The sequence below is a fragment of the Phalacrocorax carbo genome, chromosome 6 (assembly GCF_963921805.1).
Source record: "Phalacrocorax carbo chromosome 6, bPhaCar2.1, whole genome shotgun sequence".
Taxonomy (NCBI): Eukaryota; Metazoa; Chordata; class Aves; order Suliformes; family Phalacrocoracidae; genus Phalacrocorax; species Phalacrocorax carbo.
Window position 1 is genome coordinate 34,762,472 of NC_087518.1, and position 12,545 is coordinate 34,775,016.

Sequence of the window (12,545 nt, forward strand, 5' to 3'; positions counted from 1 at the left end):
CTATTTAGGACATAAGTTTATAATATCAAAACAGATCATATAAATAAAAGTCAGTATTAGAGGATAGCGTACTTCTAATTTTTATACATAAATATCTGGTCTATAAGTTCTTTATTTAGTTTCATTTGCTATTATTTATTTACTTTTTATTGGTAAATTATGAATTTACTTTGCTAAGTTTTATTTATCTTGGTGGTAATACTTACTGAATGGATGACAGTATATTCTCCTTTCAGGGAGGGACCAAAAGGTTCAGATAGTATGTATTCCCTGGAAGCAGAATATAGATGTGAACTGTGATAAATAGCTCAGAACTAGATTCCTTCATTGGAGTTGTTGTTAGATGAGAGTACCAAGAATATACATATGTATGATCTTTTGTGGGTAATAATTTCTTGGATGGCTAAGCTAGAGGCAGTTTGAAAATCCATCAGATACCTTTTATGTAATACTCCCACACTGGATTTGATAACTTCTATTCAACAAAACAAGACAGTAGAAACCATGCTTTTCCAGAAGGGCCTTTGAAATATGCTTTTTCCTCTACTGAGGCCTGTTATGGATGTGTCTAGGAAAGTGAGCCATTGTTGGACATGTCACTATATTTTTATAGTTTCACTCTCAGGTATATTCTCATCCAGTTTAGTTTTGCAATCTGCTGAAGCTTAGCCAAGTGGAATTGCATCTGCCCTCACAGTCCACTCACCTCAGTCTAGCTAGGGCTTCTTCCAGTTCTGTGCAGTGGAAGTTACTTTTGTGTATTTCTTCTGGGAATTCTGTATTGAGGAAAAATGATCCCTAGCTTCATTTGTTCCTTTTGCCCCATTTTATGGCATACAATAAACTATTATCACGTGTATATGTTTTACTTGAGCCAACCACCATTAGTGATGCCCCAGTTCACAATTCTCCAGCAAGTGCAATGAGTGCTAGGCTTCACAGCTCGTTCAGATGATGGCTAGACAGAGACTAGTCAGTCTTGCTTCATGTTGGCAGGTAAGGAACTGTGAAGGAATCCTAAGCTTTCCAACTTTGGTGATTTATTGTACTTCCATAGAGTCATTGGGTGGCCAAATTCACAGGAACTACATTTGGTATCTGCACAAATTCCAGGGCATAAATCCTCTCCCAATTCCATTGCTGCCATGGTAATGGCACTAGCATTAACAGTACCTTAATGGCCTTTGAAAGCTGTTAAACTCCTATTGTTTTAGTACACTGGTCAGCAAGTTTACCATGATGGCGACAGAATGGGGGTATGAGGATGCAAGTGATGCTCCTCTTGTCTTTAGATTGTTTCTACTTAGCACCAGGTGTATTTGCAAAGCAAAATGGAGAGGTTTACCCTGGTTTAGCCATCAGTACGGGGACTTCAAGGAAGCTTAACACAATGGTAACAGCTAATAATCTTAGGGCTTTTTTGTCCTGACATCATAAAGTAGCTTGACAGTGTTACTAGTCCTTAATTTGGGGAGACAGGAAGCAAGAAACCTAGAAAAGGGGAAATTATAGTGATTGTGCTGTAAATGAGAATGTGTTATAAATGAGAGCTGTGATGAAAAATGCAAAAGGAGTCGGCTACACCAAGAGTGAACAGATCATTCCTGCTGTTTGGAGGAACAAGCTGGTTAGATTAGACTCTGATTTTGTTTGTATATAGTATATATAAAACCTTGATGACAGTATGATTTTGACTGATTTGTATGATTTTTGTATTTTCCACTGGAGGAATGAAAATTTATCCCTGGGATCATCAAATGCCACCCCTAAATAATTAATAATATTAATCCTAGATAGAGATGAATTTTATGTCACAGGTTACTACAGTAGCTACATAGATATGTTAGAAGAGTTCTATATTGATTAAAGACTTCCATTTTAGTTAAGTCTGATCCTTTTCTTTTTAGAATTCAGAGGAATAAAGAATAATAAATATAGATGCTTATGTTTTTGAGGTGGAACTTATTTTAAAAGGGTCAGTGAAAAACAGAACTGGAATTGAGGTTTCATTTCTGTTACAGGCATGTCTACAAAAGATAAGCAGGCATTTCAATTTTGGATATTCCCGTATGATGATAAATGTACTGAAGGCATTACTGACTAAATAGAGCTTGCTGAGATCAAGCTTCGAGACTTCTTACATAGTGTTATTTTAATATGTGGTTTTGGTTGTGTGTGTGTGTTTTTTTTTTTCCCCCCTAGGAAAAAGAGAAGAAATATATGCTTCCTTTGGACAACTTGAAAGTGCGAGATGTTGAAAAGAGCTTCATGTCTAGCAAACATATCTTTGCATTGTTTAACACAGAACAGAGGTAAGAAAATGTGCTATTCTGCAGCTACTTCTATAAAAATATCTGGCTGAGCATTTTAATAACTGGGAGTACAGTTCTGGTATTTCCACTATGTTGAGTGAACAAAGATCTTGATACTCTTCATTTATCTGATACTTTGCTGTTGCACAACCATAGGATGAAAGGTTAGTGTCCTCCTAGCCACTCATGGGGTGAAACAGCTCCATGATTAGTCATCTAGTTCTTCTGTATGGCTGAATAATCATCTCCTGATCCTATTTTTGTTTTGTTTGGCAATCACCTAGGCTTACCAAAACATTCATGACTTCTGTACCTTGTGACCAGATTAAACTGGTGTAAATCACAACAGCGTCACTGCTTTTCACTTTCTCCAGTGGAAAATCTTGCCTGTCTGTAATCTTGGGAGTCATTCTATTGTTTGTTTGGGTTTAAATACTGCTTGAATGGAGAAAAATGAAATTCCTTTGCTTACCTAATTAATTAGAATCTTTGCTTTGTAGTGTTTGCCTCATTCTTTTTCTTTCACACTCCAGCGTCTGATTTAAGTGATGTGGATACTCTTTAGAAGCCTACTCCTGATGCACAGCCAATTCAGATTACTATGCACAAATAAGTCAAGGGGACATGACAACACTTAAAGACATACAAGTGACCTGTAAATAAAATTTATTTTTTTTACTGGAGACAGCTGCAAATGCAAGTCTCAGTGGAATTGCATTTCAGCAGATAAGGTGATAGATAAGGTGATAGAGATAATTTCTCTAAGCTCTTTTTCAGGAAAATAAGTAAAATTAATAGTAGTGGTAGCATGGATAGATGCCTATGTTTTCCTCTTCTCTTCTGCTAAGTCCCTTCACACCCACTCCCCTCTTCCACCGCCAAAGCTTGGCAATACATTCAGATATTGTTCAAGATGATGAAGGCTGGATGTGGCTCCCTGCAGAGCCAGCTGTTGTTGCTCCTGAACTGGCCAGAAATAGTCCTTTCAGAAGCAAGGAATGCCCCTCCCTCCTGCAAAGCAGAAGCAAAGCCCAGGATTTCTGGGCTGTCAAGTTTCTGCTGGCCCCAGAAACATGAGGACGCAATGTGAGTCTCACTCCGAACTACCCCATGAAGGCTTTGCCTACATCTGCTGACATCTCAGCTAGCCTACATGTGGACATTGTCTGCCAGGAGATGCCCTTTGAAAGTATGTTGCACAAATACTTGCTGGGAATAAGATTTCAAACACTTGACCACTTGCATTTCTGGAGTACAGAAATGGAGTACAGAAATTAAAAACTTTCCATGTTTTTTAAAAATATCAATGACCTTCAGATGCTGGAAATTAATTAATTCTGATTATTCTGCTACAGATCAGATATGTGTGAATTGTCCCAACATTGTATGTACATCAGTCAAGAAAGATAACTTGGTATCAGCTGTACATATTAAGTTCCTTCCATGAGAAATCTGTTAATTTTAGCTCATTGTTTCTCCTTTGTTTTGGCTAATGGCTTTGAGTATTTTCATAATCCTAAATATTAATCGCTGAGCTGCTGTGAAATTCGAAGGGAAGCATGCATTTCCATTGGCAAGTTTGGGATTTATTTGGGTGTTATATAGCTGCACATTCACATTTTCACTGAATCTTCATACACCCTGAACAGCAAGGGTTTCAGAATCGGATGTCTAAAATGTTTGCCATGTCTGTAATAACCCTGCCCATTTGGGCTGTGAGTAGACCCTCCAGCATCTGCAAGGCTGCTCTAAAAACATCCCTATATCTATACGGGCATGTTAAGACATGACAGCACAGCGATAAGATGACAAAATAGCTTTGCTTTGGGAGAGGCTGTTTATGAAGCCAGTCTTCCAGCTTAAAAGGAGGCAGAACTTGTTCTTGAAGTAATATTTATTGAAACTACAACAGCAATTCCTCTGTTATTATAAAACAGCTGATTTTTGATATTTCTAAAAATTTGCCGTCTGGCACAAATTGGTCAAAACAAGTTTCCACTGTCTCCTAAATTCATAGATTGTGTCAGCAGAAGCAGAGATATTGAGGCTTGAGTAAAGTGATCTGGCCCTCAACTGGGGCCTGTGTCCCCTGTCCCATGTTACTAGGGAAACTGAAATAGGGAATCGGTAAAGATCTGTTGAAATAAGGAGTTTTGTTGTTTTACTTTATGCTAATCCATTGATTTCTGGTTTCTGAATGCATGTGTGTGAACATGAATATGGCTTGCTTTTCAAAATTCCTGTAAAAGTTAACTTAGTTTCTGGTTGGGTTTTGGGGGAGGGGAGGGGCAGGGGGTGGGGTTTGTGGTTTTTTTTATTAGAAAAAACCTTAGCAACTGAGAAAGAAATCAGCTTTCTCTTTCTGAGTTTGTCCACTGAGGGTCCCGGTTATGGAACCATTTTGCTATTTAAGATGTAGATCATTAAAGAACAAAGGCAAAATCATCTGTTCCAGCTTCCATGATAGCATGGAGATTATTCTGTATCTCTTTCCCGCCCCTTCCCCTCCACCCCCATGATCTGCAGCATTTTTTTAATCAACTGTGCAAACGTTCTTAATGTTCAATTAAAGTATCTTAATTTTCAAGCAAAATCCCTTTAGGAGAAAAATTTTAATAATCTTGTTCTCTCTTTCATTCCCAGCCCCTCACTGCATAGGTATTTGCTACAGCCATATGTTTCTGATACTGTACATTTCAATAGTTTCCTGGATTATGCACTGCATTTTTTCCATTTATGAAAACCTTTCCAGTTCTGAAATACAGTTACCAGGAAAATCCTTATTTCACTGCATAGAAGGAAAAACCATCTTGAGTTAGCTGAGGCTTGGGGATAGATGCAGAAGGAAACTAACAGTATCTGTCATTTTGATTTACTGCAGAAGTCAACAGTTCTCTGACAGGAATCAAATGTGACTTGGTAATGTATAGTAAATGGAGACTGTGACAATTGATTTCACAGTGAAGATAAATTCTCATGAAATGAACATAATTGTTTATGAAAAGGCTGCATTGTGAAATAATTAAATTCTTTTCTTGTTACTTTCTAGTTAAAGTTTAAAAAAAGGGCAAAAGAAAAAAAAGAAAACTTTTGGTGTGAAATAGATATAGCATTGCTTAGAGAATTGGAGGGGGGGTGAGTTTTGCTTTTCAGCAAACTAAATCATTTATTTCAAGTTTTTGAGTGGGCCCATCTGTTTAAGTTATAGACACCATGGAACACCTTTGGAGATGTACTCCTCTAGGTGTCTTACCTTAGCAGTACTAGATATTAAAGCAATGTATATTAGAGTGAGTGCCCTTTGACTAAACTGTATTACTGTATTACTACAACTCCATCTAATTACTACTTTTGTAAGTAAAGGAGGAGTGACACTTAAAAACTCTTGTTTTGCTACAAGCAGAGAAAAAGTTTCCTTTCCACCTCTTCTGCAGGTTTGGAGGATGAATTCTTCCTCTCTTGTGAGAGAAGAGATTCTACTAGGAAAGATTTTTGGGGTTATAAAATGGTAGTATGCTGAGTTGGTGAATTTACAGGTCTTTTCTACCAATACTGGGAATAGCAACTGTACAATGAGGAAGAGTTACCTGGTGGAGAGTCCCTTATCAGCAGTCTTTCTTATGCAGGAAGCTCTGTTTCTCTTCTGACTCACTGGAGCAAAAGCAGCAGAACCAGCATGTGAAATTGTCCCCCCCTTGCAGAGCAAGATCCCACCAAGTCTCCCTGTCTTTTACGTTCCTGCCCAACCAGGATCCAGCTGAAAACAAGTAATAGTGTTGCTTTTCTCAACTCTATGTTTTTGTATGATGGGGTATGTGAGGAACAAATTCAAAGCACAGAAATGTTCCTGTTTGCCTTCACAAGAATAGGTTCTTGAGAGCTAAATGCTCCTCAATAGTCATGAAGCAGTGTGGCAGAACCTATCGTTCCTGCGTGAGAGCTGACTGGGGCAGGCTCATGGTAGAAACAGATCCTTAATCTGACAAACAGATGAATGTCAAGAGGAGAGTGATCAAAAGGAAGTTTTGAGGGCACACAATAGGACTGGAAATAGAACTGCCAGATGATAGATTTTAGCTACCAGCTCCTGTGTACACTCTGCCTGTCAGGAATCATTGCACAAGAAACTGTGCTGTCTAGTAGGACCCAGGAAAGTGTGCTGTGTATACTCAGTGAAAAGTATGACAGTATTTATTTTGGGTGCATGTTGTTGGCTGAGTGTTGCTCTAGAGGGGGATTGAGCACAAGTCTTCTGGGACTCCAGATATACTAGAGCTTAAGTACTGAATTTCTTCTTATGGACAGCAACTGGTTAACTGCTATCCGTATATAAGGGAAATTGGGCAAGAGCCAAAATAAAGGGAACTAGTGAAAGGAGACCGGGTCAGAGGAGGTGTTGGATGGAAGCCAGGCTGAAGGAGAAAGCCTAAGATGAGATGTATGTTTAGTTACTGTTTTTGAATTTCTCAGCTAAGCCCCAGGAAGAGCTGGACTGTAAGCTGTTCAGAGCCTTCTCTGTTAGAAATGGAAGAATGAGAATCTATTTAATTAAAAAACTCCACAAATTTAATCCAGAAAAAAATTGCTAATGTTTGTAAACAAACTTCTAAGATGCTGGTGAGTATAATATTCAAGAATAGGAAAAATATACAAACCCAAGGAATAACTAGCCTTTATCCCCCAAGTACATTCCATTAAAAAAAAAGTTGGTTTCTTATGGAATATTTCCTTTTTGTCATTATTGACAGGAATTATTTGTATGATAAATAAAACACAGTATGGTGGATAGGTGATACAGGTATACTGGTATTACAGAGCAAAAAGGGGTTCTTGGGGAAAGAAACATCAGTGCCAAACCCATACCTTAAATATGGTAGTTACACTACTTCAGAAAGAGTCCCTAAGTGATTGTGTGGAATCTGAAATGTTAGTGACACCTACCAGAGACATGGGTGTTGTAAGCATGGGCCAGGTCATGGCTGGTAAAATTGACTAAGCCTGCAGGACAGCTTCACCTTGCGTGCTCACTGTGACCCAGCAAGGCCTGGGTCCCCCTGCCCCATCCAGAGAAGCACAGGACTGGAGCAGGAGACTTGCTCCCTCTGAGCGTGACGGGGATCTGACAGCTGTGAGCAGGTTTTGCATCTGTGTGGTCCCAAGGTAGATTCCAAAACATGCTTCCACCCCTCACCACAAAAAGGATCAAACCTTCTTCAACAGGGAGTTCTGGAATATTTTAGTGCCAGTTGCTGTTACTACTGCCTATTTTGGCCTATGTGATGTTAGTTTTGGCTGCATTTCTGTTCTGGATTACATATAGAACTTTAGATACTTAATTGTCCAGGCTTGGCTGTGTACTGATCAGCACATCTTCTATTCATTTTCACCTTAAAATTTTGTGTTTGTGTGTGCATATGAACTTTAAAAGATCCCTATACTTATGGGAGACCACCTCTATGAGTTAGGTGGTAAAATCCTTAAGTGTTATTATTTCATTACATTGCCTAAGAGTTTGTCTCTTTGGCTTTTCTGGATACTGAGAAAAAAAGTCTTCAGACATGTGTAATTAATTTTAATTACATTGGACTGATCTGAAATGGCACGCCTTGATAGAAAATGTTAGTCGTTTCTGTTAACTCAGAGCAGATGATCATTTTTGTTTCTTTATAATATATGATTTATGGAGCTTCTAATAGAGTTTTCATATATGAAAAGTAGTGCATATATTCAAATCAGCCATTGCGGAATTACAGGAGTCTGAAATGGTGGACTTAGGCTAAGGTTGAATAAGCAGTGTGTATACAGTGGAGTTGCAGGTTGACTAAGTAGAGAACATACAGTGGAGTTTCATCCAAGATTCTTTCCCAATAGTGCATGTGTATTTAGAGTATCTGGATTCTGTTATTTTCTCCCTTTTTCATTGTAGGTGACTATTTATAAAACCCATATTCTGTATGATTTAATTATCAATCAAATAAGAAATATCTAAGAATTGAACTTTTTGTGTTTTTCATGCAATAAATTTGGGCTGATTTGCATTTGGTTAAAGGTTTTTAATGTTCATTTTAATTCTGCTTGCATCCTATTAAAAAGACCAGAAGTTTACAAAAAAAAAAACCCCAAACGTTTGAGATGACAAGCACAGTTGTTTGAAATCTTTGTAAGCTGTGAGTAGCTTCGCTCATTGCAGTGCAACTGCTTAAATTAACTATGGTTTTGTGTTCTTTGCAGGACTGAAGTGGCTAATAGGCACAATTCTAAAAATTTCACTAATATTCTTGCTCTGTAATTGCTGTTCTGTCTCGTCCCATAATGGCAAGAATAAATAAATCTTCATTTAATCTTGGTTTGTATTTTCTCTATATATATTTTAAAAATCACATGGGCATACAGTGCATCTTTGTCAATGGAAACGTTCCAGATCCAACTTGGTCTAAAAGCTGTATATGCTTATGATTAATATGTGGATATGCACTAATATATATGCATGCATATTAACTGGGTTTGTAATGTGTCTACAGTGGTTGCCCATAAAGTCTTTCCAGGTTTGTTGTCTAACAGTTGAGTTTTGAGTTTCCTCAGATGGTGAGCAGTTTTTATGTGCAACTGCTGTAGAGGGAAACCTGCTGGTATTGCCTGCACTGTAGCAAGCAACTAGAAGGTCTTTCTTTGTAATTTTCAGTTGTGTGTTATTCACCTGTCAGTCCTGAATTGTATAGTTCTGCTGGTTTATAGGTAATCAAACCTTCCCTATACAATATTGACAGCCCAAGCTTCAGGACTAGTGGGGCAGGAATCTCAGTAACTTGCAGCTGGGCTCAGTCTTCAGACTTATTTGGCATTTTTCTGTTTCCTCTTGTATGCTTTCAAATACCTTACTCTGTTCCTGCATTTTCATGTTAGGATTCTTCTGTGATGGGAGGGGTTAAAGAAACACCCGTGAACAATGCAAAGGCAATTTGTGCATTAGAAAGTTCACTTTGGACCCTGAAATATATGGGGAAAGGAAGGCAGTATGCTGGGAACAAAGATAGTAGTAAAGTGAATAACTTGTGTAAGCAGAGTTAAGGGTTACAGCTGAATGTCTGTTGGCCTCTCAAGTAATGGGTCTGGTCTAGGAAAGATATGTCCTGAGTGTGGAACCATTCTGGAATCAGAAACGACACTTTTAGTGCAATTGTCTGGCCATCTTCATAAACAATCATTGTTTTTTCTGGAATGCTGTTCTTAAGGTTGGTTTGTTTATTTAAAGAAAAATAAAACCTGCAGATAACAAATGGTAATCTTTTGTGGTTTTCACTCTGGGGGAAAAAAAGTAGTTTTATGTTAATTTCCAGTAATGTCGCTATATTTTCATGTTCTTTACAGGATATTAAATTACAATGATGAGCCTCTACAGAAGGAACCAGCATAGGCAGATATGGTATTTGCTCACAGCTTCCCTGTTTGTGTGTTCACGTTGGAAAAATGTTAAATATTCAAGGGAAATCTTGCACACAAATTGTACTTTTAGGCATGTTCCCCTTTATTGTATCTGTTTTGTTTCTACGGTCCCTTAGATTTAAAGATGTCTGAATATCAACAAGATTTGTACTATTCAGAGTACATCATCTTTGCTTCTTGGTATCCTTCTCTTTGATGTATAACATCCCATTTAGCTGCAATAGAGGTGACAATAAGAACATGACCTCACTTTATTCCATATGGAGTGAGTAGGTGAGGATTGAGTAGTAACTGTTACTGTGCTGATATCTTCAGCAATTTTAAAAAGTGGAAGAGAACAAAACGGAAAATCTGAATTGTTTTCATGAATGTTTTTAGAGCTTTCCATGAGACGCCAGTGGATTCCTAATGAGTAAAACATGTTAATGTGTTTTTGTAAGATTCCACTAGTAACAGAAGAAGGACACACTCTTTTCAGAAGTTACTTTTATGCTTTTTTTCCTTTGAAAAGTTCCTGTGTCTGTCAGCCTTTCTGGAAGAAAGAAAGGCAAGAGAAGTCTAGTAGCAAGGAAGCGGATTTGAGACGCAAGCATCCATTTACCTACTCTACTCTAAGCTTCCTATGAGTACTGGCTCAGTTTGTATGTCCTTCAGTTCCTCATTTATGCTGTGAAGCTGAAACCTGTGTTCATTTGTGGTGGTGGTGGTGAAAGATTAGCTACACTAAAATGGTGGAGATACTACATGGAGAGGAGCCTCAGAGACCTGGAGACATGAGTCACCTGGCCGTAAGGTATCCCTAGGCCTAGGAAAAGTCTTGATACGGAGACAGGAATGCAGGACTTCCAGCTCCCATCTGTTCAAAGCGGTTGCCTAAAATCCCTTCTACAGTTATGCTTGATGTAGCAAGTCACAAAATGCCAAAAAGTTTAATATATAATGCGACAGTCCTGAAAAAATGTTTTCACAAGCTGGTGTCATGTTGTTTTGCTCTTGCAGATAAGTATTTTTGGAACTGCCCTATCGCTGTGTTTTACAGCCTTTATTTGCTCTATTGTTATTTTTAGTCATCTTTTCTGAGAGTACCCTTTTACAATTTCAGCTTCCTAGTTCTTCAAAGTTATAGCTGCTTAGTGTACTTAGCCAAAAAACATATCTTGGTAAAAGTTTTTCCTAACAATAAATTACAGCATTTTCTTCTCTGGTGATTTTATTTTGCTTCTTTTTTATTTTTATTAAGTACTTTGTTTGGTTCAGTAAATGTTGACTTGGAGTTCCACAATATTGGAAATTGAATAAAATTCAAGTGTTTTGTCATCAGTTCAAGGTATCGGCATTTGAGGAGGTTGTCCAGGCTATTGTTTGCCTTCAGGCAGGATGTAGTACATTTGGAGTCAGGGAAGAAAAAGGTTTAATTTTAAATTTCTAATCAATAAAAAAATCCATAGAACTTTGTCGTTCATACTGTCTATGGCTTCGCCTAAACTAAGGAACCCGACTCTTTAGCGCCTCTTTGTCCCTTTGCGGGCTGGTTTCTCGGGGAAGGAAGCACAGGTGTGCTGCCCTGAGTGGCACTGAAGCATGGTCCAGTGGCACCTCTGATCTGGATGCTTGCAAGGAGGAGTGTGTGCCTAATGCTGAGCACGCCTTCCTAGCTGCTGAGATGTAGCCATTAAAACTGGTGAGAATTATGTCACTGACATAAAGAAATCTCAGTATGTCCTTTATTTTTTGCAGTTTTGAATGCAACCTATAAGCCTTCTAAAAATACCTGATTTCCCTCTATTCAGAGGTGGGTATACTCTGGTTGCCATACTGGGGTTTCATGGCTGATAATTTAATGATTAAGTGTCATGGCTGCTTCATGCTGAGGCATGAACACTTACTGTTCAATTATAATTTTTCTACCTGTTTTTTATCTGTTTCCTGAGACTACCCCTCAAAAGCAAGGCTAGGAACTGTCTGGTAACATTGTTGGTAAGGGAGAAGCACTTCTGTGAGTGGGAATTACATCAAGTTGTTTGTGTTCTGGCAGTGTGACAGTGAAATCCCACCAGTCCCTGAATGCTAAAGAAATTTGTCTAGGCAGTGATACTAATAGCTTTATTTCCTGGTTCTATAGCATATTCCATTTTTTTCCCCCTCAAAATATGTGGCAGAAATGACCTCTGTAGTTGCACAATGAAACCAAAGGACCCCTTGTCACTGCTGTCTTTGAAAGTGAAGTAATCTCCACCAACCCCCCTCTGCATCCCCACTCCCCCTTCTCCATAGCTTGCTAAGGAAAGAAAACTGTCTGGCTGTGGTGGAAGATTGATCCTTGTGCAACTGTTAAAATTTAGCAAGATGTGGTTTCCTACACCTTTGTCAGCTAAGCTTGTGGCCTTTCGTAAAAAGACCGTTGGCTGACAAATTTACAATGATCTGGTCTGTATATAGAATTTGAATTTGGAAACTAATGGCTAAACCGTAAGGGGAAAATCTGTTCTGTTTATTGGAGAATTTGCAAGTACCACCTTCCTATATATTATGTATTTTTCCTCCTTTCTCTTTTCTTCCATTAAGTGATTCCCTATGTTTATCTAATTATATTAATTACTTGCAAGAGGTGTTACTTAAACGTGTCCCAGTTTTCTTACTATAATGGCGGACATCAGAGGTTTGTTTTGTTTGTTTAAAATATCTGATTATCGTTGCTTTCCTTCCCCTTTTACTGCCGTCTAAAACCTAAAAAGGGTATGTAATGCACTGAAAGGACTTAACAAGGGAAAAAGTTGCATCGTTAATTAT

The 12,545-nt window shown here is 38.2% G+C and overlaps 1 protein-coding gene across 6 annotated transcripts in view; it reads left to right on the forward strand.

Moving 5' to 3' along the window:
• Positions 1-12,545, forward strand: part of DNM3 (dynamin 3) — a 180,888-nt gene that overhangs the window by 111,029 nt on the left and 57,314 nt on the right. For 5 of the 6 annotated variants that reach the window (XM_064454643.1, XM_064454642.1, XM_064454640.1 and 2 more), the window contains exon 15: positions 2,203-2,312. The exons of the other annotated variant lie outside the window; for it this stretch is intronic. In XM_064454643.1, the coding sequence (XP_064310713.1) occupies positions 2,203-2,312 (110 nt within the window). The remainder of the gene's footprint in view (positions 1-2,202; positions 2,313-12,545) is intronic. 6 annotated transcript variants of the gene reach the window in all.